This window comes from Mesocricetus auratus, unplaced genomic scaffold (assembly GCF_017639785.1).
Source record: "Mesocricetus auratus isolate SY011 unplaced genomic scaffold, BCM_Maur_2.0 Super-Scaffold_100025, whole genome shotgun sequence".
Classification (NCBI taxonomy): domain Eukaryota; kingdom Metazoa; phylum Chordata; class Mammalia; order Rodentia; family Cricetidae; genus Mesocricetus; species Mesocricetus auratus.
The window spans coordinates 14,738,898-14,765,039 of NW_024429206.1; the positions used below are offsets into that span (position 1 = coordinate 14,738,898).

General features: G+C 42.2%; 1 protein-coding gene across 1 annotated transcript in view; it reads left to right on the plus strand.

Moving 5' to 3' along the window:
- The window catches only part of Kntc1 (kinetochore associated 1), a 75,027-nt gene that overhangs the window by 35,019 nt on the left and 13,866 nt on the right, over positions 1-26,142 (plus strand). The window contains exons 34-54 of the mRNA XM_040731143.1: positions 982-1,055; positions 1,580-1,860; positions 2,651-2,823; positions 3,451-3,548; positions 4,292-4,430; positions 5,456-5,512; positions 6,330-6,493; positions 6,911-7,015; positions 8,987-9,115; positions 11,195-11,311; positions 12,344-12,453; positions 14,502-14,706; positions 16,719-16,808; positions 18,245-18,416; positions 18,502-18,560; positions 18,666-18,879; positions 19,569-19,642; positions 19,844-20,054; positions 20,171-20,280; positions 23,665-23,711; positions 25,643-25,721. Coding sequence (XP_040587077.1) covers positions 982-1,055; positions 1,580-1,860; positions 2,651-2,823; positions 3,451-3,548; positions 4,292-4,430; positions 5,456-5,512; positions 6,330-6,493; positions 6,911-7,015; positions 8,987-9,115; positions 11,195-11,311; positions 12,344-12,453; positions 14,502-14,706; positions 16,719-16,808; positions 18,245-18,416; positions 18,502-18,560; positions 18,666-18,879; positions 19,569-19,642; positions 19,844-20,054; positions 20,171-20,280; positions 23,665-23,711; positions 25,643-25,721 — 2,708 coding nt within the window. The remainder of the gene's footprint in view (positions 1-981; positions 1,056-1,579; positions 1,861-2,650; positions 2,824-3,450; positions 3,549-4,291; positions 4,431-5,455; positions 5,513-6,329; positions 6,494-6,910; positions 7,016-8,986; positions 9,116-11,194; positions 11,312-12,343; positions 12,454-14,501; positions 14,707-16,718; positions 16,809-18,244; positions 18,417-18,501; positions 18,561-18,665; positions 18,880-19,568; positions 19,643-19,843; positions 20,055-20,170; positions 20,281-23,664; positions 23,712-25,642; positions 25,722-26,142) is intronic.

Here is a 26,142-nt window from a genome sequence, read left to right on the forward strand (position 1 = left end):
CAGGGCATAATTTGTTTCAGAAGAATTGCCATTCTTTTTATTCTATTATTTTTAATTATGTGTATATGTGTCTGCTGTGTGTGTATGTGCATGTGTCCATACAGGCCAGGGAAGCTGGACCCCTGGAGTTGGAGTTACCTGATGTGTGGGCTGGGAACTGAACTCTGGTCTTCTGAAAGAGCAGGGCATCCTGTTAACTACCGATTCTTCTTTGCAGCCCCTATCAGTTAATTGTATTATAACCCTTAAACTTCCCTTTGCTGCCTCCAGAAAGAAGTTTCTTTTTTTCAAGTTTCATCTCTTTTTTTGCACTTCAATTATGTCATGTCAGGAGCAGTGCGATGGCTCATCAGGTAAAGTCACTTGACAGGCAAACCTGCCAACCTGAGTTCAATCCCTGGAACCTACGTCAATGTGCAAGGAGAGAGCCTAATCCACAGAGTTGTCCTCTGACCTCAATATGCATGCTAGGGCATGTGTGTACTTGTGCACACATGTGCACATATGTGCACACACACATGTAAACTATAAGTAAAAATTTAAAAATTGTTACATTAGCAACTGAAAAGCAACACGGAAGACTTAGAAGAAAACAAAGGGTAATTAATATGTTAACTTTTAAAAAATTCTGATAATATGGTATGTTATTGTCTTATTGGGTAACTTAAAGAACAGTGGTTTATTTTGCTCATAGCTCTGGAGACTGAGAAGTTCAAGGGCATGGTGCCATCCTTTGCTCTGGGTCTGCCAGGGGCCTTGCTGTGTTCTCACGTGAGGCGTCATGCATTCAGAAAGACCAGGCTAGAGCCATCAGCACTCTTGAAATAACCTATTGATCCGTGACTAGATGAACCCATTCATGATGACTTTGCGGTCCTGCCTCCTGCCAGAGATCCTACCTCCTGTCATTGTGTCATTCTGGGGGAATTCAAATTATAGTATATGGGATTTGTACATCTGCTGTAACTTTTAAAAATGCAGTTACAGGCAACCTGCAGAAGAAGGATGAATCTGAAGAGTTCTTGAAGCGATTTAAAGTGGTTGCTAGTTTACAGGTAAAGATACTACACACCCACCCAGTCAGTGCAGCTGACCTTAGTTTGCTCAGCTTCAGAGTGTGACACACTGGTTCCTTCTCAGCAACTGTATTGAGATGTAATTCTTGTATTGCACAGTATAAATTGATAAGTTTTGGTATATTATATTCCTAGTTTCTTAAAATTATAGTAAAATAATATAACAAAATGATGTGTTCTATTTTTCTGCCTTCATTTCAGTGGCATTAATTACTTTTGCAGAGTAGAATTACCTCAAACTAATGGTTAACCCTCCTCTTTTGCAAGGCTCCCCACAGCACAAAATTACCTGGACCTAAATGTCAAGAGTGCTAAAATTGAGATGCCCTTCTCCATAATTATGTTTTCTTCTTTTCCAAACTTTTAGTGTTGGTATTTTATTACTTTTGAGCCATAAAAATTGAAATTCCTAATTTATAAGTGAGTAATTTCTCAAGGAGGTAAAGCTCAATGCTGATTTGTAACCCTGAGTAAACTTGGGGCTTCGTCTCATTTTGCTGCAGGAGAACTTTGAGGTCTTCCTTCCGTTTGAAGATTACAGCAACAGCACCCTGGTAGCCAGTCTTCGAGAACAGTGTATTAAGGCACATGAAGATGCACAGGCTGAGCACAAACTCAGGGGACCCGCAGGGCCCACCCTGGCCAGGGGGACAGGCCTGAGCATGGAGTCAAAGCTGCACAGACAGGCCCTGGCCCTGCAGGTGTCCGCACAAGAGCTGGAGGCAGAGTTGGCCTTAAGAGCCTTAAAGCACGGGAAGGTGGGAGCAGCACTGAGCAAATGCAGGTGACACTGGGACCCCGCCTTGCACAGCTTGTCAGAAATGACATTTGCACTGTCCATTCTGTCAGTGATAGGCGTAGGGCCAGGGCCACTTTCATTTTTACAAAAGTGATTCTGGGTTTCCTGAGAGCCTGTTTTAGGGCCTCTTTATCTAAAAATAGTGGAAGGAAAATAGACCCTGTTCAGTTGGTCACATGACTGTTGAATGTTGACTCCTGTGCCTTGATCCTCAAGCATAACCAAAGTACTTTGAAAATGGATCATACTTAGTACAATGAAAAAATTTTTGTTGTTGTTATGATTTTATGAGTATGAACGTTTTGGCCTGCTTGCATGTATGTGCTCCATATTGCATATTTAGTGCCCTTAGAGGTTAGGAGACTGTGTCAGATGGCCTGGCATTGGAGTTATAGATGATTGTGAGCCACTAAGAGGGTGCTGGGAATGGAACCTGGATCCTCTGCAAGAGCAAGTGCTCTTAACAGCTGAGCCATCTCTCAGCCCCCATAAGAAGCTTTAAAGACTTCCTTTGTGTTGCTGTTAGTGGTTAATTAGTGGTTAGATACAAATGCAAGCAGGATGAATGGATGTGCTTTTTTTCGAGACAGGTTTTCTCTGTATTGTTTTGGAGCCTGTCCTGGAACTCACTCGTTAGACCAGGCTGGTCTCGAACTCACAGTGATCCGCCTGTCTCTACCTCCTGAGTTCTGGGATTAAAGGTGTGCGCCACTAATGCCCGGCGATGGATGTGCTTTTGATCTGAATCTTAACCCCACAATTCTTTCCTCTGCAGACACTTGCTTAACTATTACTGCAATGCTGACACAGGGAGGTTGGTGTTTCTGGTTTGTCAGAAGCTTTGTCATATGTTGGCTAATGACGTCCCAATGACTGCACCAGTAGGACTGAATCTTCCTTCTGAGATACATGATCTCGCATGCCAAGCTGCCACCATCTGCAGTCCAGGTGACAAGATGTATAAATCTTCATAATCTTCCACACGCTGTCTGTGATAACTGCATTCTGGAAACCACACAAGGGACAGCTTCTTCTTACACTAGGATACTATAGTTTTTTTTTTTTGGTTTTTCGAGACAGGGTTTCTCTGTATTGTTTTGGAGACTGTCCTGGAACTCGCTTTGTAGACCAGGCTGGCCTTGAACTCAGAGATCGCCTGCCTCTGCCTCCCGAGTGCTGGGATTAAAGGCGTGCACCACCAACGCCCAGCAGGATACTATAGTTTTAAAACATTAGCAACCCACTTTAGTGCTGAGTTAGGTGACTGAGAGACAGGAGGATCATCAGCCCAAGGCTAACCTGGGCTACTTGCCAATTAGTCAGCCAATCAGTCAGTAAATTCCAGAACCCATTAACAGTGTCATTTCTCACTATTGATGACATTTACTTTTGTTTGGTCATGGCGTTTCTGACCTTCCCACATTGATCTCTTCAGGCAAGCTTAAGCATAGTCAAGAACTATATTTACATCCTTCAGCTTTCCTGGGAATTTTAAGTGGTCATTAGAATAAGGTTGTTTTCATTATTCTAAAAGAATAATATAGGAGTTTGGTGATCCTGTGCACTTTCTTTCAGACATTTTGCTGGATGCTTTAGAACTAAGTAAATACACTTTAACTGCTGTGGAGCTTTCCAGACAATGCCATATGGATGACTGTGGGATTCTGATGAAAGTAAGTCACCTCTGAGCTTTACTTCCGTAAACAGACTGCTGCTGCCCGGCATGTGGCCCTCCACATCACCTGCACGGCTCACACAAATGCCGATTTACTGCTTACTCTTTTGTTTTTGTTTTTTGTTTTTTTTGTTTTGGTTCTCCTCTAGAAACCTGTGCTTTAAAAAGCCATAGATCCAATTCTCTTTCCCGGGCACAGTTGTTCATTTCGATTTGAACTGTTTTTTGAAATATAGCACTTTAACCAAGGACTCTCTGGGTACTGACCTTCTCTTAAGAGTTTATTTGTAGTGATATTTTACAAGTTGCCAACTAGAAAAAAATACTAGAATGTAACTTTCCCTCAGTATACACAAAAGAAATTGGTTCCAGGGCCATCGTTCTCCTCAGAGCACCAGGATCTGTGGATGCTAAAATCCCTTATCCAAAGCTGTGTGCCATTTACATATAACCCACATACTTCTCTCTTTCTTTCAGTTCCAAGCACCCATATCAGGCAGCTCACAGCTATCTGTAACTCCAGCTCCAGGTTCTAACACTCTGGCTTCTATATGCACACATAGAGACCTATGTATAAAGGCTAAAAAAAAAAATGTTGCTTTTTTTGTTTGTTTGTTTGTTTGTTTGTTTTGTTTTTAAGGCTGTTGGGCTGTTATACCTCACTCCCTCATTTGGCTTGGTGAAGGTGGTATGTGTTGCAGCGTATGTACTGCTGTCTTTTCTGTGTGGTTTGCTGTTTAGGCTGCTTTTGGAACTCATAAGGATCCATATGAAGAGTGGTCCTACAGTGACTTCTTCAGTGAGGATGGGATTGTTCTTGAGTCACAAGTAGTGCTGCCAGTCATCTATGAGTTGATTTCTTCAGTGGTGCCTCTTGCAGGTAAAATCACTTGTGTCATTATTTTCTGTATGTTTTTGCTTTATGAACACTGGAGCTATAGATGCTTGGAACCAGAACTACATTCAATAAGATAAATTTATATGCTTAAGGATCCAAGCACAATGGAACACATGTTGCATATGATTTCGTTTATGCAAGGAAAACAATGGGTTCACACTAAGCTATGGTATTTGAAGTCAGGGTAGTGGTTAGCCTTAGAGATGGTAGTTAAGCCACTCTTTTGTTGCTATGATAAAACACCATGACCAAAAGCAGCTTAAGAAAGAAGGAGTTTATTTTGGCTTATGGTTAGAGAGAGTAAGGAGTCAAGCATAGCAGCAAGTGGCAGCCAGGGCAGCAAAAAAAGGGAGCGAAGAGCTCACATCTTCAACAGCAACCAGGAAGCACAGAGAGCAACCCTGAAATGGTGCTAAGCTTTAGACATTGACAGCCCCCTACAGTGGCTGACTTCCTCCAGCAAGGCTGTACCTGCTCAACCTCCCCAAACAGCACCATCGATGGAGGACCGCGTTTTCACATACCCAAGTCTGGGGGACATTGCTCATTCAAACCACCAGCCTGAGTCATGACTGTAGAGGGAATGAGGGGCTTCTGAGTATAAAGTTCTGGTTCTTGATCATGGTGCTGCCATAGTCAGTTGAGTTACTTATTAGATTATACACTTATCTGGGCATCTGGATGTGCAGTTTAAGACTTCTTGTTAATTTGGTTGGTTGCGTTTATTTTTTGGATTTGTTTTGAGAAAGAACATCACTACGTAGTCCAGGCTTGCCTCAGACTTGCAGCCTTCCTGCTACCTGAGTGCTGGGATTTCAGGCATGTGTCACCATCCTCTGCTTTGAGTTGTGTAATTAATTTTGCTTCTTAAAGCAATTGCTGCTTTGCAGCATTGTTTGATAATACAATTTCAATGATAGCTGAGTCTGGTGCTTTGTAAGAGTTATGTTATTAAAAAAAGAGTTATGTTATTTAGTCTTAGTTCATTTCTTTTTTCTCTTTTCTAGAAAGCAAAAGATATCCTTTGGATTCCATAAGTTTGCCATACTGTTCGACTGGCAAAGGTATTTACAATTAGAAATGTATAATATTATGTTATAATTTTACAAATACACAAATGCCAAGATAATTTAAAGCTTGAATTCATATATACTGAAATTTTGAATATAAATTTGTCATAACATCCTTGACGATGTAATTGTTTAATAATTTCACTCTTACGTTTTCAGAAGTCAGACAATCGTGTGATTTGCCTAATTGTATTAACTTTAATGACTATTCATAAATTTCAGTTTTCTGTATTGAGAAAATGTCTTTACCTGCCAATAATTTAAGCATCTAAACTTTAAAAAAAAATCCAGATTTTATAACCAACCTGATTTAGTTATTTTCTGATTTAAGTGTTAACTCTTATTAACACTCATGTATAGCCGGGTGTTGGTGGCGCACGCCTTTAATCTCAGCACTCAGGAGGCAGAGGCAGGTGGATCTCTGTGAGTTCGAGACCAGCCTGGTCTACAGAGCGAGTTCCAGGACAGCCTCCAAAACAATACAGAGAAACCCTGTCTCGAAAAACCAAAACAAACAAACAAACAAACAACAACAACAACAAAACACTCATGTGTTAACTCTTTCACAAGACTTTGGGAGTGAATTCTATGGCTGTCAACTCTTTGAGGAAACAGGCCATTCCTGAGAGTAATTTCCCACAACAGTGATGGCTCTCTACTCCCGCTGACACCCTCTTCTGACCCCCAAAGGCTTCTGCACACCCATAGTGCACACACACATACACATTAAATAAATAAGTAAATATTTGTATGAGTTTTTTATTCTTAAAAAAAGACAAGTATTGAAAAAAAATCTCTTCTCACATTGCAGGAGACAGCCTTATTCTCCCTATTGTACATTCCATCTCTACTCTGCTCTGGAACCTTCAAGAATCTAGTCAGTGGGAGCTGGCCCTAAGGTTTGTGATCTGTTCCTTTGGTGCCTGCCTCCAACACTCTATGTCAAACATCATGAGTGCCAGTTTGAGTGAAAAGGTATGACTTTCATAATAAATGATGTGATTTTTGGGTAATTAGAGAGTGAAAAGCTCTGGGGAGCCAATCTTCTGTTGGCCCCATAGCAAAGACATTGATGACTGTTAAATGCAAAATCTGTTTGTTGAGCATCTACTAAAATTCTAGTACATTTGCACATATTTTTATTAATAGCCCTGAGAGTCTCCACTTTGCAAATGAAGAAATTCAGAACTGGGCATTTATCTACTGGGGGTTTTAGTTTTTTTTTTTTTTTTTTTGTAGGCATTTATTGCTGTTATTGTTTGATGACTTTTCTTCACAGAGTGTCTTGCAACCCAGGCTGGCCTTGAACTCACAGAGATCTACCTGCCTCTGTCTCCTGAGTGCAATTTTCAGAATGGTTCATCTAACGATTCTTCTGTTCTTTTCTGAAAGTTACTTGGGGAGACCACATTGGCGAACTCAAAGCAAATCGTTATAGAATTGAAAGAAAAGTCCATCATGTTTATCAGAGGAAATGCCACAACACTCCTGCATAAAGTGAGTATTTGTGGTTGGCTTGTTTGTTTTGATCGAGTCATGAATCATTTGATAGCGTTCTACTATTCAGAAACTTCAAGAGCCAGTGTGACCTGCAAACATTGTTGCTGTGTTACTTTGTGGTTTATGTTAATGATATTTTATCGAACATGGATGAAAGTGTAATGATTCCTGTCCATTTCTTCTTGATTTTGTTATTTTAAAATTTTTAATGACTAAAGGATAATAATAATCATTACTTATAGTTTTTGTTGTTGTTGTTGTTGTTTGTTTTTCCTCGAGACAGGATTTCTCTGTGTAGATTTGTAGAACAGGCTGGCCTCGAACTTACAGAGATCCTCCTGCCTCTGTCTCAGGACTAAAGGTGTGAGCCACCATGCCCAGCATATAAGGTTCTTTAGCCTTAAGTATCCGATGTTTGAGCCGGGCAGTGGTGGCGCACGCCTTTAATCCCAGCACTCAGGAGGCAGAGGCAGGTGGATCTCTGTGAGTTCGAGGCTAGGTTGGACCGACAGCCTCCAAAATAATACAGAGAAACCCTGTCTCGTAAAACCAAAAAAAAAAAAAAAGTATCCGATGTTTGTTTCCTTTGGGTAAAGATGTTCTCTTGTTTAGTGGCAGTGCAGGTTTCTCCATCACTAAATATAACAGTGATATAAAGACTTGTATTAATTTAATGCCCACATTCTAATTTAATTTCATCTCTTTTGTCAACTGTGTATATTGGTACAAGATCTAGATCAATTCATATACTTAATGAGCCTGTAAACTAGCAGCTGTTAGCTTTTATAAAGTTTTCCTAGAACATGGCCATGCTCCTTGTGCGTTATCTGTGCCTGCTGAGGCTGCTTTCCTGACACTAGAGACACAGTAAGTTGTTGCTGCAGAAGTATGCCTGCAAGGCTGAAATGTTTACTATGTTGACATTTTTTTAAAAGGTCCAAGTCTTGTGGCTGCAGAGATGGCTCAGTAGTTTAGGGCAGAGACGTCCAGGGTTTGAATCTGAAGACCTAGATGGCAGTTCACAAGGGTCTGTAACCTGTGAATGCAATGCCCTCTTCTGGCTTCTGCAAGTGATGCACACATATGGTGCACATGCATTCATACAGACAAAACATCTATACAGAAAATCATAATAATTTTTTTTTAAATCGCTATGTCCTGGTGTTGCTTTTAGCTAATCATCTTTTAGCCAGCTTTAATCTGGGAGCCTACACTTTAAGGAGCACTGCATCTTTCTCTTTAGCGTTCTCCAGAGCCTGGTGTTTATTTTGTTTTGTTGTTAAATAGAAGAGAGAATATTGAGTCACCAGAGGAAAGAGAGTAACAGTTGTAAGTTAGAGGACTCTGGCAAGAGCATGCCCTTATATAGATGAGGGGGCTGGAGATGGGGTCCACTGACATGTAAAAGCTAGGGACATTCTATTCGGTTGGTAGTGTTGACTGATGTGTGTAGGTGAAACAGTGCAGACTCATGGAGTATACCGACAAGAACTAAAATGGCATCTTGGCCTTATGGCACCACTGTTGTACATGCAGTCTGCCAGTGACTACATGGCTCTGTTGCAGAGCTCACAGCTGCATTTGGGTTCAGATCCAGAAGGTGGAGTGGATTGGCTGATGGGAAGATGTGGTAGATCTCTTCTGGTTCCTTCTGATTTCTTGGCTTACTAAAATGTGGGGTCAGTACTAAAGAGGCAAAGGAGGTTTGGTGGGAGGTTTCAGAGACTGAAGTCAGCTGTAGGGAGAAGGAAGGTGTCTGTGCCTGCAGAGCTCACTGAGACTCCTTTCCTTCCATTTCCAGTCCTGGCAAAGGTGCCCCAAGCAAACCTCTTAGAGCTGTTTCTCTAAATTACTTCCTGAAAGGCTTGCTCTTCCTGGAGGGCTTAAACCTCAGCTGGGGAAGTGAACTGAAGGTCTTTCTGCTGCTTTGCTCATGGAGTCTTTGCTCATGATGCTTTCTCCCCATAGGTGTTTAACTGTCGCCTGGTGGATCTGGACTTGGCCTTGGCTTACTGCACTCTCTTACCTCAAAAGGATGTGTTTGAAAACCTCTGGAAGCTCATAGATAAAGCGTGGCAGAATTACAACAAAATTCTGGTATGCCTTGAGCATAGAAGCCTGCTCCTGTTGACATGTTAAAAGGTTTGGGGGACAAAGTGAAGGACTTTGCTAGCAAGTCTCAACTGTGTAGTGATCTGTCTCATATGGTCTCTACCCACTTGTGCTTGCCTGGTGACACACTGGTGATAAGCATTGCTTAAAGAATTAAGACAGTGATCCTGCCTGCTTGCCTCCCTCCTTCCTCCCTCTCTCTCCCTCCCTCTCTTCCTTACTTTCTCCTTTATTATTATTTTTTTTTTTCTGAGACAGGGTTTCTCTGTGTATCTCTGGCTGTCCTGGACCTTGATTTGTAGACCAGGCTGGCCTTGAACGTTAGAGATAGACTTCCTTTTCATCCCCTGAGTGCTGGGATTAAAGGAATGCACCACCACTGCCTGTCAATAACTCTTCTTTCTTTCTTTCTTTTTTTTTTTTTTTCTGAGACAGGGTTTCTCTATATTGTTTTGGAGGCTGTCCTGGAACTTGCTCTGTAGACCAGGCTGGCTTCGAACTACAGAGATCCGCCTGCCTCTGCCTCCTGAGTGCTGGGATTAAAGGTGTACACCACCAGTGCCTGGCCAATAACTCTTATTTCTTAAAAAACTAAAAAACAAACAACAAAAAATAGCTATAGCTAGGTGTGGTGATTATTGGATTTCTAAGTTAGAGACCAGCCTGGTCTACAGAGCAAGTTCCAGGAAAGCAGAGACTACACAGAGAAATCCGGTCTCAAAAAACAAAAGAAAATATTTAAACCTGTGCATGGTGGTACACACCTTTGATTTCAGTACTCTTGGAAAACAGAGACATGCAGAGCTGGGGAAAAAAAAGGAATTGGAGAGACGGCTGAGCAGTTCAGAGTACTGGCTGCTCTTCCAGTGTACCTGGATACTATTTTCCCAGCAGCCTCGTGGCAGCTCACAGCTGTCTGTAACTTCAGTCTCAGGTTGTATAAGCCCCTTGGGCACAGCATGTACGTGGCACAGACATATATGCAGGCAAAATGTGGCTAGTTTTGCTCTGTGATCTTCAGGCAAGCTTTATTAGATCATAAACAAAATATCAGCAGAGTGCTGGCCTAGCATGCAGAAGGCTTGAGTTTGAATAACATTATGTAATGTTATGCATTGCATAACAAAGTGTGATTGCATATCTGTAATCGCCCCACTTGAAAGGTAGAGATAAGAGGATCCTTACATACATAGCAAACTTGAGGCTACTTTGGACTACCTGAGACCCTGTCTCAAAAAAACTTCTATGTATGGTATGTGGGGGAGTTGCTGGAGAGAGGACTCATCAGTTAAGAGCTGCCTTTGCAGAGGACCCAAGTTCAGTTCCCAACACCAGTGCCAGGCAGCTCATGGCTGCCTTGACTCCAGCTCCAGGAGATTTGACACCTTCTGGCCTCTACAGACACCTACATACATGTGGCGTACACTCACATGGACATATACACATATAAATCAAAACAGAGACTGGAGAGATGGCTCAAGGGGCAAGAGCACATACTACTCTTGCAGAGGACTGGGATTTGGTTCCCAGTACCCACACTGAACAACTCACAAAGCCCTGTAACTCCATCTCCAGGGGAATCTGATGCCTGTGGCATCCTTGAGCACCTGTACACAGGCGCTCTTGTACATACAGAGAGACATGTAATTTAAAGCAATAAAAATCTTTTAAATCAATAAAATGAATCTTTAAAAAAGAAGTAGTGACCATACAAACCATTATGTAGCAGTCTATACTCTTATCACAAAAAGATTTATAGGGTTTAGACAGTATGGGAAGTCAGGATGGTACCCAGGGCTTCATACATGCTGGGCTATGCTTTAGCCCTAGGCCATGTCCTCAGCCCAAGTTTATGAGTTTTCTGTTCTCAAACAGGTTCTTGTGTGTAGTTTGGCTGCCCTGACACTCTCCAGCCCAGGCTGCCCTTAACCTCTCAGCAGTCTTCCCCAGTGCTGGGATTACACAGTGTTGCTACACCTGGCCTTGATTCTCCTCTCCCCCTTTCTGACTTTCATATAAAATGTATTTGAACTAATACTGTTCGATCTTGTTTTAACTTTTTAGGCATTATCTTTGGTGGGCTCTCAGCTGGCAAGTCTCTATCAGGATATTGAAACAGGACTTAGGTTCCATGAACTCATTGTTGATGCTCAGTGGGGTATTCGTCTTGGTAAACTTGGTGTGAGTATTCATAGTGCTTTGATATTTAGTCTGTCTTGAGAATTATCTAGTCTGAGAATATAAGCCAACAGTTGCTTAATAATGTTAGAAGGAGCCTGACACTTTTTACCTGCTTAACTTTCTCATGTATAGATGTTTGTCTAGTACCAACTGACATTTATACTCTTTGAGTCTTAACCCATAGCCTCATACCATCTGTTGTTTACTTACTAGTTTTTGTCATTTCCTTTTGGAGATAGGATTTAGCTATGCTGCTCAAGTCTTGGACTTGGTTTAAACAGATCCTCCTGTCCTGCCTCCTGAGTAGCGGGGATTACAAATGCATGCTACTGTTCCTTCTAGGGTAAAAATGGTATTAAGGAGTAGCAGTGATACATACCTGTCATCCCAGTACTTGGGAAGCTGAAGCAGCAAGATGGTGAGTTTGAGGCCAGGTTAGGTTACAGAATGAGACATAAAACCTTTTATTTGCAAATAGACTGCTTATGAGGAAGGTGATCATTGCCAAAATGCTATGTGTTTTGGAACTTGATTCCTATGCAGTGGTGGGGCTGGCTCTATCAACACTAACAACCAGGCTTCCTTGAGGAAGCAGCAAGAGGTTATGGTGGCAAAGATTCCTCAGGTTTCACAATGTTCTGGTTGAACAGATAAAAATACAATTCAGAGCCAGGCAGATGACTCTGTGAAAAGATGCTTGCCACCAAGCATTAGGACCTGAGTTTTTCCCCTAGAACCTGCATTCTAAGAGAGAACTGACTCCTACAAGTTATCCTCTGACCTCCATAGGTCAGCTGCAGCAGGCACACACACAGGCATGCACACATGCTATAAATAGACAAATAAATTTAAGAATAAAATTTGGAGGAGCTGTAGAAAATGTTTCTTTATAAAAATAATAGTAAAGTAAAAAGCTGTGTTAGTGTTGTAATGTTGCTCTATTTCTGATACTGAATCAGTTTAGAAGTTCAGGGTTTTTTTTTTTTTTTTTGGTAGTTTCATTTTTTTTCATTCTGTATTCTTTGTTTCTAGATTTCTTTTCAGCCTGCTTTCAGACAAAGTTTTCTTACCAAGAAAGACCTCCTTAAAGCTCTTGTTAATAACATAGATATGGACACAAGCCTCATTCTGGAATATTGCAGGTAAGCTTTAAATGTTAATGGCATGTTTGCTGTTGGCTTGGCCAGCTTGCAACCCTTACTCTGAGAAGACAATAGTCAAGGAGGTATTCATGCTGCCTAGAGACCTCTGTTTTCTTTTTCTGTGGTCAGCCTGAGCAGACACAAAACCAGATTTGGTTGTCTGGCCTGTTACTGAAAAATACAGAAACACTGATCTGAGCTGGTGTCATGTCTCACACTTATCTATAGTCCCAACACTCAGGCAGGAGAATCACAAGTTCAAGACCAGCCTGAGCTACATAATGGAATCCAGAATCAAAAATAAGGAAAAAAAAGATAGATTTCTGGGTTCTTTTTCCTGGGAAGTCTTGACTCAGCAGGTCTGACCTGAGAAGCCCTGAGATCTTCAGTATTTAATAGGGCTCCATGTGGATGACCCCTATGATGAGAAAAGCATGGGTGATATTCTAAGTACAGTACTACGGTCTGCCTGTGGGAACCATTGCTAAGTAGGTCATATACGCAGCATGGATACACTGGACAAAGTGAGGAGACAAGGAGGGGGAAGGAGAGGTGAGGGATGGGGAGAATATGTGATATGGTCATGGTCAGCTAAATGATAAGTGACTGTTTCTCAAATAGTAAAGACTCACTCTAAGTGCATTGTGAGGTTTTTATTGTTGTTTATTTTGATCTTGGATCTCATGTAACCCACAATAGCTTCAAATTTGCTATGTAGCTGAGACGGGTCTTAAACTCCTGATCATCTTTATCTCCACATGCTAGGATCATAGGTACATATTATTATATCAGCTCAGATCTGAGTCTCTCTACTTTTGTTTCGGTGCTTGGGATCAAATCCATCTCCTCAGGCACATTGGCTACACTGCATCCCAATCCCCAGTGCCTAAATTACTGACAACAGCTGCTTGGAGAACTCTTTCAGCAGCCAAGCATCTAGTCGGTCCCTCTTCTCCTGGGGGCAAGAGTCATGACCCTGGCTCTCTCCATACTGAGGCTGCAGTCAAGGACTAGGAGCTGCCCAGAGCTCTAAGTAGCACTGACTCAACTGAACATGGAAATGAAACTGTTCCAGTCTTCGGTTTTGAGAACTTCAAACACTAGTGGGGTGCATCTGCCATTCTTTACAAAGTTGAACCCCAGTGGACTTCTGAGTGCTGCTTTATGTAACTGCTCCCTTCCTGCAGTTTAAGTAGCCATGGCAATATTGTTTGTTTCAGTCATTCAGCAGAGGCCTTGGTCATTTGTGTTAGTGGTGACACTTTGCCTGAGGCAATCCATGTGAACTAACTCAGATGGCTTTTAAAGTTTTTCATTTGGTTTTTGTTGTGGTGGTCCAGGCTAACTTACAACTCCTTATGTCACTCAAGCTGGCCAGCAGCTTGTGATCCTGTTGTTTCAGCTACTTAAACACAGGGATTACAGATGTGAACCACCGCAGCACCATGCCCAGCTAGATGGCTTTTAGAATACCAGGGGACTTGACTGTGATGGTTGTTAAAGCATTGCTTCATATCTCAGCTACCATGCACAGCAGACAAAAGGCTCACTGTCTCATTCTAAGGGCCTAAGGAGGTGTTTCAGTTGTTACTTTGTCTATACTGAATAAGACCTTTTTTTCCCCTTAAATTATACAACTTATTTTTGTGGGAAATAGGGTCTCATGTAGTCTATGTGGCTGAGGATGACCTTGAACTCTTGATCCTGTTGGCTACCTCCCAGAGGCTGGCATTAACAACATGTTCTACCTGGCCCAGCTAGACTGTCTGGTTTGAAGACAATAATTAAACCAGACATTGTGGTATAGGCCCCACTATTGTCTGAGGCAGGAGGATTACCTCAAGTTTGAGTCTAGCCCCAGCTGCTTATCAGACCCCTTAAAAAAAGGAAGGGCAGTATTAGCTTTGATGATGCATACTTTCTGATTATGAGGCTAGACAAGAGCAAGGTTAAAAGGCTTGAGTGATTGGAGCATGCACTGAGTTTTTCTGTCAGAGCCCTTGCACACCTTGGCGATCAGCCAGCCTCTCACTGCCCGCTCCTTTCAGCACCTTTCAGCTGGACTCTGACGCAGCTCTGCAGCTGTTCATCGAAACCCTGCTCCACAACACCAACAGCCAGAGCCAGGGAGATGCCAGCCTGGAGCCCACCAAGCAGCAGCATTCCAGACTCCTGGCCAAAGCCACTGAGATGGTCCCTTTACTGGCGAGCACAAAGGATTTGGTGGTCAGTCTTACTGGGATCCTTTATAAGGTAGGTGATGAGGAAGTGGATGCCTCTGGTCACCAATCTCCTCATCCTTAATTAATTAGCTACATATACTAACAACTGGATTTATTAAGTCCTGAAGTTTTCGGTTTTGTTTTGTTTTAAGATAGGATCCCATATAGCCCAGGCTAGACTCAAGCTGAATCTATAACTAAGGATGATCTTAAATTCCTGAGTCTTCCTGGTCTACCTCTCAAATGCTGGGATTATAGGTGTGTGCCACCACACCCTGCTAAATTCTGTGTGTACATGGCTGTCTGACTGTCTGTGCGGGTGAGGGGGACACATGTTACTGATGCCCCCAAAGCCATAGGTTTACCAGAAACTGGAGTTACTACCTGCCTGGCAAGGGTGCTGGGAAACCTTGGATCCTCTGGAAGAGCACGAAGTGGCTTCTAACCACCGAGCCATCCCTCTAGCATTAAGTTCTTTATTTTCACACAGCAGTCTATCAACACAGCATTCCCTCCTGTCTTTTCTCCCCTCAAAATAAAGCAGCATTTTCCACCAGAGTTTGTTTTCCCTCAATACATGGCTTTTTGAGATGGTCTCAAGTAGTCCAAGCTGTTCTGGAATTTGCTGTGTAGTCAAGGGTGACTTTGAACTCCTTCCTCTATTTCCCAGTTGCTGGAATGACAGGTGTGTGCCACCATGCTTGGTTTCTTGGTTTTGTTTGTTTTCATCTTACATTTATTTATGTTGCATCTATTGTGGGGGCATGCTCATCATGTGTGAGGAGGTCAGAGGACAGCTTACACAGGCCTCTATTTCTACCATGCGGGACCCAGAGGTTGAATTCAAGTTGTCAGGCTTGACAGCTCTACTTAGATTTTTTTTTTCCCCCTGAGATAGGATTTGTCTGTATAGCCCTGGCTGTCCTGGAATTCTGTAGACCATGCTGGCCTTGAACTCACAGAGATCCACCTGCCTCTGCCTCCGAAGTGCTGGGATTAAAGGTGTGTGCCAGCAATGCCTGACTCCACTCAGATTTTTTAAATAGCAGACATCCTTTGTCAAAGAATCAAATGAAAAAGAAAGCATAAATTTCAAAGGGAAATTTCTCTGTGTGTACTACCCTCTAGAATGGGATAAATTTTAACAGCTTAGTGTAGTGCCATCCACAGTAAGTATCTGGTCCATTGCCTGTCCTGTCTAATACCCCACTGCTTGGGGGATACTCTGCATTTGACAAGCCTTTCATGAATAGAAGTTTAAATCATACATTTCAGTATTATAAATAGTTGCATTGAATGAATATGTATTTTCCTATTGTGCTTTTTTTTAAATGAACTTTTCTGCAAATTGGGGGTTGGAAGGGAAGTAGCAGAAGAAATGAGGTTATCAGACTGTAAGATGAATTTCAGTTTTATATTTTGCCTGTAAGTCAGCCAGAAATTATAGACTTGCTCCTAGGTATGATGAATCTTCTTCCCACTTTGATAATTATATATTTTAGTTGGCATTTAAAACATAGAAAATGCTGTGTGGGCAGAAAGGAGGAGCAGAGAGAAATTTCTTTTTGTAAGCCTGTACAGATACCATCCAGTTAATTCTTGTGTTAGGAAGATGGTTAAGGCTAAGAGTCCCTCAAGAGCCTCAGACACGTTGTAGTTAAGTCATTTCTGATGTAGTCTTCTTCCTATTCTAATTTCCATCATAAGTAGAACAAATGGAACTTCAATTCCAAATCCTAACAAAACTGAAAATTTGACCATATGTTTATTCTTTCTGTGTATTTAGCACCCTAGAGGCATCTGTCTTCACTGAAACAGTACTGCCTTGTACAGCTTTTTAAACTACATTTCAAGACATTTCAGATGAGGATGCTTAGCCTAGTAGGGTAGTTTTAGAACTGAATGGCTGTGAAGGGCAGCCTGGGCTTCAGTTCGTGCTGAACTTATTATATTTGCTATGTGTGCGATGAACAATACCAAATAAAGTGTGTGTGAGTGTGACAGTGTCTTCCCAGGTTTTGACATATTTTTGCTTTCGCACAGCTGGATCCGTATGACTATGAAATGATTGAAGTTGTACTGAAAGTCATAGAACAAGCCAACGAAAAGACAACCAGTGTGAACATTAATCAGGTATAGAAATGTGTTAAAGATTGGAAACTCACCTCTGTGCTTTATTATGATGATTATTATATTAAGAATATGATCCAGGTTCTTTCTGGGTTGTTCTTTGATCTTCCTTTAGATTCTGAACTTAATTTTAAATAGGCTTTTTTTTTAATGCAATATTTTTAATTCTTTAAAATTTCAACCAGCAGTGGTGGTTCACACCTTTAATCCCAGCACTTGGAAGGCACAGGCAGGCAGATCTCTGAGTTTGAGGCCAACCTGATCTACAAAGTGAGTTCCAGGAAGCCAGAGCTGTTACAAAGAGAAACACTGTCTTGAAAACCAAAAAGAAGAGAGAGATAGAGGGAAAAAAAGAAAAAAATTTCATAAATGAATAACGAGTATTTTGATCATATTTACCCCTCATCTACTTCCCCAACTTATCCCTGGCACACACCCCTAGCTTTCTTTAATTTATTCATTATTTTTATTACTGATACTTGCTTTTTCCATTTTTGAAACATTATTAAATTTGTGTGTGTATGCAGTGATATCTGCTTGTGACTGAACAAGTGTGCTGCCAGTATCATGCGTACCGTGTGGGAATTGCCACTTTCCTTCCATCTTTACATAGGTTTGGGGATTAAACTCATTCAGGCTGTTAGACTTGTACAACAAGCACAGCTGAGACATCTATATGCCCATGGTTTTGTTTTTTTGAAACAGGATCCCATATAGCTCAAGCTAGTTTTTCTTTTCCTTTTTTTTTAAATTTTGAAACAAGGTTTCTCTGTGTGGCCTTCACTGTCTTGGAATTTACTCAGTAGACCAGGTGGCCTTGAACTTGGTGATTTGCCTGCCTCTGCCTCTACAGTGCTGGGATCAAAGGTGTGTACCACTACCTTCCTAGATTGCTTGCTGTTTATAATCTAATTCTGTAGCCAAGTTTGACCTTGAATTTCTTGGTCATCTGTACCTCCCCAGTACTAGGATTACAGACATTTGTTACCACACCTGGCTGGTCTCTGCCTAATATAGGTGAAGATTTTAAATTAGCTTGGGAAACATAATATGATCCCACCTCAAAAAAATTGGAGTACTTGTAAATGAAAACTTTCAGCTTCAATGTTTTAGACTTCTGTCCCAAACTATTTGAAGACTTTTTCCCCAATGATACCCTCAGTTCCTCAGAATGTGATGTCTCTAGTTCATATAGCATGCTTTAGGAAACATTGATATGGAAAAAGTTAGAAATGGACTCTGTGTTGATTGTGTGTGTGTGTGTGTGTGTGTGTGTGTGTGTGTGTGTGTCAACACCTGCATGTGGAGGTCAATTTGGCAGGCATGGTAGCTAGTGCCACTGACCCTAGAAAAGCCTTCAAGGAATAGGAAGTGCATGTTCCAGACCAATGTTCCATGATAAGGTGACCCTTACAGGTCTCTTGCTCATTTCCACACAGGCTCTGAATCTTCTGAGACACTTGAAGTCATACAAAAGAATCTCCCCACCAGTGGACCTCGAATACCAGTACATGCTGGAACACGTGATAACTCTGCCACCAACTGCCCAGACTAGACTGCCTTTTCACCTAATATTATTTGGCACAGCACAGAACTTCTGGAAAATTCTCTGTATGTTCGTTAACTTCTTAGGAATTTTACTAAATAGCCAACTGATTTTTTTTCTCACATGTCATGTCCCTCTACTTGTTTCCAGCCTCAGAGCTCAGTGAAGAGTCGCTTCCAACCCTGCTCTTAATTTCTAAGCTAATGAAGGTAATGGGAGGAGCCTCCTAAGGAGCTTCTTGTCTAGGTCCCCTGAGCCTGGCCTCGGGACCTTACACTACTTCCCGCCTCACTGTCCCTCTCCTCTTTCCAAAGTTCTCCCTAGATACTCTCTACGTGTCTACAGCCAAACATGTTTTTGAAAAAAACCTGAAGCCAAAGCTCCTGAAGTTAGCACAAGCCCAGTCAGCCCTGATGAGCAAGGAAGTGGATAAGCTCACACAGACCATCGAGTCATACCTCCTATCCATAGTCAACCCGGAGTGGGCCGTCGCCATCGCCATCAGTCTTACCCAGGAAATCCCAGAAGGTGCACAGCACTCTGCTCATGGGACCTGCAGTGCTTGCTGATAGTTTGTGTTTCGGTTTTATCCCTTTTTTGGGAGGGGGTAGTGTTGGGGATCTCTTCAGGGTCTTGTACATGCTAGGCAAGTGTTCTGCCCTGGTGTCATTTTCCAATCCTTATCAGCTGGGAGCTGGCTGGAAGCTCCTGGTCTATCCCAGTGTTTGAAGAGTTTATCAAGTCTTATCCTATGAACAACAACATAGCTCAGGCCCATTCATAGCTTTTTTGAAAAGATATTTGAAAAGGCAATGTGGATGGTATTATTCTGTCTGCCCCCACATACACAGAAAACTTAGAAACTAGGAATAGACTGGAAGCTGAAGAAGGATCTCTGTGGTGTTTGAGTTTTCTGTTTTTTTATCCTGCTGTCCCATTTCCCTCATCTTTTATTTTTATTGGGTGTTTCATTTATAATTTAATTTAATATTTTTTTTTGAGACAGGGTTTCTCTGTATTGTTTTGGAGGCTGTCCTGGAACTTGTTCTATAGACCAAGCTGGCCTCGAACTCACAGAGATCCACCTGCCTCTGCCTCCTGAATGCTGGGATTAAAGGCGTGCGCCTCCAACGTCCAGCTAATTTTAAAGTTTTGCTGCTTTGATAACATGTTGTCTCAGAGGGTTTGGATTTGCTCACAAACCTTTGTCCTTCTAGGCCCCTTCAAGATGACTAGTTTGAAATTCTGCCTGTATTTGGCTGAAAGATGGCTGCAAAACATCCCATCTCAGGTGAACTATGGTTACTTAGCAATTATTTCATCCCCAACCCTTATCCCAGGACCCAGCAAGGAGAAGAAAGCCTGCAGTTGTGTATGATGAGTGTTTAAGGGTGCAGATAAAGCAGGGAGGGCCATGATAGCTAAAGATGGGGTGCCATCCTCCCTTGAAATGTTATGGCAAACCTTTCTCTCCACTTGGAATTTTTTAAAGGATGAGACACGTGAAAAAGCCCAGGCCTTGCTGAAGAAGCTTTATCTCCAGTTCCGGCGCTCCGGTACCGAAGCCGTGCTCATAGCCCACAAGTTGAATGTTCCAGAATATTTAAGAGTGGTGGGAAAGCCAGCACATCTCATCGTGAGCCTCTATGAACATCCCAGCATAAGCGAAAGACTTCATGCTACATCTGGCAAAGATTATCCTGGTGGGAACAAAGCTTCCTTTTTGGTCCAGGAACAGCTACTGTTTTAGCTCCCAGTTGTCGCGTGCTGAAAACCTGAGTTTTTACTTTTGTACTTTTTTTTTTCTTGATTATCTTAGATATTCATGCAGCAGCTAAAGAAATAGCTGAAGTCAATGAAATTAATTTGGAAAAAATTTGGGACATGTTGTTGGAGAAATGGTTGTGCCCCTCCACAGTACCTAGTGAGGTGAGTGAATGCTCACAGCCCCAAGTCTGTGGTTAGGAGCTGAGTCACCGGTCACCTGATGAGTTTCAATGAGGTGGTCTGTGTTTGCTTTCTATTATTCTGTAGCTATTCTAAAGTTTACCTCATGACTTCAGACACATTCTTATATGTAAGAGGCCTTTTTTTTCCCTTTGGATTGATGAGATTAACTTTCTTTTTAAAATAATTGAAAATGGAATAGGAAAGTTTAAGAACAGTGCAGAAATATTCCTCTACACTGTTTACTCAGATTCGTTAGTTTTTAACATGTCTCTATGTTTACTTCTTCTACTTCTATCTGTTGTACTCCTTTTGTATTTATTTCTTTCTATTGGAGAGTATATTGCATACGCCATGTCCCTTGGCCCCTTAGTATTTAAGTGCCTGTTCCTTAAGAGCAAGCATTTGCTTAACTACTACAGTTTTAACTTAAAAAAAAAAATCACAGCACTTGGGAGGTAAAGGTGGAAAGATCATTGCAAGTTTAAGGCCAGCCTTGTCTACATAGCAAAGTTAGACCAACCAGGGCTACCTACTAAAGACCCTGTTTCAAAAGGAAAGATTAGAGTATTAAATATTCAGACAATGCCCAAGTTGATAGCCCTCTTACAGTTTAATCAGTAATGTTCAATAGCCAGGCCCACAGTCTCTGTACTTGTCCTCTCTGGAGTCTGTCTTAATCTGAAACCTCCCACGTCTCCCTGATCTCTTATGATACTGACAAGTTTTGTTTGCTTTTTAAGTATTTTCACTGTATGTATTGATTTGTGGAGGTGAGAGGTACTGTTCAAACAGTATTCAGGGAGGTCAGAGGACAACCTGTGTGAGTCCACTCACTCCTTCTACCATGCGGGGTCTCGGAACTAAACCTGGGTCATCAGACTTTGTGGCAACAGCCTTTACCTGCTAAGCCATTTGCCAACTGACAGTGGCAGTTTTTAAAGGTGTTGACTGGTTGTCTTTTAAACTGCCCTTTCACTTTGTTTTACCTAATATTTTCCTATGATAGACTTCAAATTTTAGCGAGGTGTTTTTGGTGCCTGCCATTAATCTCAGCACTCAGGAGGCAGAGGCAGAGGCAGTATGATTGTGTGTAGTTGGAGGCTAGCCTGCTCTCTGTGTAATTAGAGGCTAGCTTGCTCTGCATAGCAAGTTCCAGGCCAACCAGGACTACATAGCAAGACCTTGCCTCTGAATAAATAATCATCAAAATCAAATTTTTTGTTTGGGTGTCATGTTGCTTAAATGATGTTGAAATATGATATTTGGGAGAACATATTTGTTTGGCTCTTATAGATGGTATTAATTTACTAGTGTGTAGGGGGGTGTTACTTATGCCCACATGTGCCATAGCCCACACATGGAGGTCAGGACAACTCTGTGGAGTCAATTCTGTCTTCTCTTTTAAGGTTATATTAATTTAGATGCTCATCGTGGCTAAGTTGCTTCTCTAATACAGTCTGTTCTTCTATTTATAGTTAGTTATTGGAAATATTTTGAGATAATACAGCATAAAATTCTCTACAAATTCTTCCCCTTACTTCATCTACCCACCCCCTCATGTTAGCTTAGCAACCATTGATGACTTTTTAACATGTTTTAACTGGGTGGCACATTAACAATTATGAAGGGTATAAGTCAATTGCTTTATAAATGTCATTGCTTTGCCTACTTTTTTCTGTGATTTAACGTAGGTTATGTGCTTTAGTCATACTGTGTCGGTGATGTGTTCTTTCCAGTGGAACACAGTAGGCGGCACATAATGCTGGGGGTTTTTTGTTTTTCAGAAATAGTATAATTAGCATCTAACATTTGTGGAACGAGTTAGCAATCTCAATCCAGATTTTTCAATAGTTTCTCTGAATTTTCAGGTAGAACTTAATAGTAGATTCTATAATTTCTATACTTACATAGGAAAATAATATTCTTGAAATGTATTTGTTAAAAATGGCATAAGTATTAGAACCCAGTGCTCCATGCTACCATGCAAGTTCTGCACGCCTGGAGTCCAGCACTAGCCTCCTTCTACCAAGAACAGTGACTGCTTCAGTGGGAATATAATGCAAGCCCACGTTTATAACCAGCATTTCTGTGTTCCAAGCTCCACATTAGCTCAGATAGTCAACTGAAAGGTTCTGGCCACTAAGAACCAAACCTGGCACAGTGCTTTGGAGTTCTGATGAATACATGTGAAATTGGTGAATGACTCATTTAAATTATGTGGAGTAGCTCAGTGGCAGTACACTGGCTGACATGCCTGACTGGGGCCCTGTGCACTGGGGAGGCTGAGGCATGGGAGGAACCAGCCTAAGCTACATAGTGAGACTCTGTTTCAAAAACAAAGACACAAATCTTTGGACCCTTTTTGTTTCTTTCATATAGAGCTGTTGGACCTGAAACTTGAAGTTGGTATATAGACCAGTCTTTCCTTGAACTCACAGAAATTCGCCTGCCTCTGTTCCTAGTGTTAGGTTAAAGGTGTATTTTACCATGCCTTGTCCAGTTCCTTAAAAGAAAAATCATTACGAATACAGTGTTCTGTCTGCATGTATGCCTGCAGGCCAGAAGAGGGCACCAAATTTCATTGTAGATGGTTATGAACCACCATGTGGTGCTGGGTATTGAACTCAGGACCTCTGGAAAAGCAGCAGTGCTCTTTTTTTGTTTTTTGAGACAGGGTTTCTCTGTATTGCTTTGGAGCTTATCCTGGAACTCCAAGAGATCCGCCTGCTTCTGCCTCCCAAGGGCTGGGATTAAAGGTGTGGGGCACCACCAACGCCTGGCTAGCAGCAGTGCCCTTAACCTTTGAGCCGTCTCTCCAGCCCCTCTTTTTAAAATTTATACAACAAATGTCACCTCCACAAGGACCCAAATGTTTGTTTACTTAAGGCCATGTGCTCTAAATCCTAGATTGGACTTTCACCAAAAAAGTGCTCAGAATGTATTTATTGTGTGAATGAATAAGTGTGGAACCTCTATTTAAGCAAAAGTCATCATTAAACAACTAATCACACTATATCCTCCACATAGACATAGTTTTGTTTTTAAATCATTTTACTATTTTATGTGTGTGAGTGTTTTGCTTACATGTATGTTCATGCACCGCATGCATGCTTGATGCCTGCTAAGGTCAGAAATGGGTGTCAGGACCCCTGGAACTGGAGTCACTGACAGTTGTAAGCCACTGTGTGGGTACCGGGAGTTGAACCTGGACCCTCTACAAGAGCAACGAGTGGGCTCTTAACACTCCAACCCTATAAACATGGCTGTGTGATTTGGGTTTTTGTCAGGTATATTTCTCTAAGATGCAAGTTTGTGTGTCTACAGCCTGCAGTCTTTAACTTGTATTCTTCTCTGTTTTCAAAGAAAGCATCAGAGTTCTTTGAACTTGAAGAGGATGAAGTGCTGCATAGGTATGCTTCCCTTTGTGGCCGACTCCTTGGGGGATCTTAGTGGGGATCTTATTAGGAAACAGATTTAGAAGTTAGAGTTACAGACTTCTTGATATAACCTGGGCCAGTCTCGGAGAAGAATCATTCATTGCTATGGCAGAGCCTCCACAGGCTGGGGAGGGAGTCAGCAGCCAAGACTGAGGATTTGAGCCCCTGTGAATGTTCTAGGACTTCTGCAACAGAGAGTGTCCCAGGGAAAGGAAAATGCTTCTGTCAGCTAGAACCTTGGCCTGGGGGCCCTGTGTATATTGGCATTCTAGAAAATGGTGTGGCTCAGGTACAAGCCCCAGATTCCTTTGTCTGAGACCAAGATCTGAGGAGCTGTGAACTTGTTGTCAAATGTGCTCACTGCTTGTTCTATTGAGGAGACTATATGTAGGCTTGCATCAGAAGGAATGAGGTCGCTTGACCCCAGCATAGAAAGAGGGCGTGGTGGTAAGCTGCCAGATCTGCCATTCCTGCCCTAGACCAGAAGCAGCTGAGAGGCCTACAAGACCCTATGGCTGCCTCCTCTCTGAAAATCAAATAGTGATGTAAGACTTGCAAAGCCCAGAGCAAGAAGATAATTGTTCCTAGTTTTGAGTAGAGCTGGCCACCTACCGGCTCTCTGCCTCCTTCCTTCCTTCTGAACCCACCTCCTTGCTTGTTTGGGAGGGGAATTGTTATCTTTACTTGTTTTTGTTTTTTGTTTTTTATTTGGGGCCTAACAGTGTGGGCAGTTATACTGATCTTAAACTTGGCATCCTCCTGCCTCAGCCTCCCAAGTGCTGAGATGACAGGTGTGCAGTACTGGACCTAGCAGGCTCTTGTGTAGCGCCCCCACCCCCGACCCCCAGACAAGGTTTCTCTGTGTGGCCCTGGCTGTCCTGGAACTCCTCTGTAGATCAGCCTGGCCTCAGACTCAGAGATCCACCTGCCTCTGCCTCTGCCACTTGAGTGCTGGAATTAAAGGCGTGTATCACGCCTGGCTTCTTGCTTAGTCTTTTAAGGGCAGGTGTACCTTTGTCCAACTCAGATACAGCTCCTGTCTAATGAACCAATTACGTAGAAAGCCTTAGAAGAAATTCAAACAGTAACAGAAGGAATCCCCAAAGTGTACCTGTGAGACCAGAACTTCTGTCTTTTCTACCTGAGAGCTCCCTCTCCTCCAGTTTATCTAATCCCTCTGGACTTTCCTAAGAGTGGCCTGCCAGCCCTGGAGCTAGAGTCAGAATTATGTCACTTACAAGGTCCTCCTGGGTACTGGGAAAACAATTTCCAGTGTGTGACACTCAGTGTGCCAGACGCTGTGGTTTGTGTCATTTTCATTCCTAATACCTGTGTTACAGAGAACTCTGAAACCAGCGTTTGTTCCGTACATTGTCATCTTTTGTTGTGAAGAAACGCAAGAAAAAGCTAAACATCCATACTAGAGACATGACGCATTGATTAAGAGCACTTTGTTCCCAGCACCCACATGACAGCTCACAACTGTCTGTAACTCCATTTCCAGGGGACCTGACACCCTCTTCCGTGTCTGCACATACACACAGTCCACAGACACACATGTAGGCCAAGCACTCTCACACGCAAATTAAATAAAGTTTTTATAAACACCTTTGAAAGGGAAAACAAAGATGCCATTGGCGCCGGGAGGTGGTGGCGCACTCCTTTAATCCCAGCACTCGGGAGGCAGAGGCAGGCGGATCTCTGTGAGTTCGAGGCCGGGCTGGACCGACAGCCTCCAAAACAATACAGAAAAACCCTGTCTCGTAAAAACCCAAAAAAAAAAAAGATGCCATTGGCCAATGTCCTTCGGGCTTATATCTAAGATGTTTCCATTTACTGTGGACAGAAGCATAGCTCTGTCATATTGGTAGACTGTTTTAAATATCTTTCTTTTTTTCCTCTAGAGTCGTGTATCTCCTCCAGTCTCGTCCGATTGATTATAGTTCAAGAATGCTGTTTGTATTTGCCACCTCAGCCACAAGTGTAAGCTCTAGAAATTTAATTGGAACATGTGGACATCTCAGCTTGACATTTTCTCCGTGTTTTTTCACACTTGGTTCATAAACACAATCGAGATAATGCTCACTTACATACTTACCAGGCTGTGCTGTTTGATGAGCAGGAATCACTGCACGTACCACACTGCATTTAGTACCGGGGATTTAGCGTCTGCTTCGCCGGCCACACAGTGCACCTGTTGGTAGCTCCCAAAGGTGCACTTTGTTCATGGCTACTAACTGGGAGTTATCAGTCATCATTTCTGATACCAGGGGACTGTGCAAACTGATCTACTTGTCTCCATGTCCCTGTATGACCTGCTCTGGGTCTAATTCCCCACTAGCTCTCCCCATGCTAAACTTCAGTTTCCCTGAGGGGACATACAAACTCTTTATAGTCTTCATGA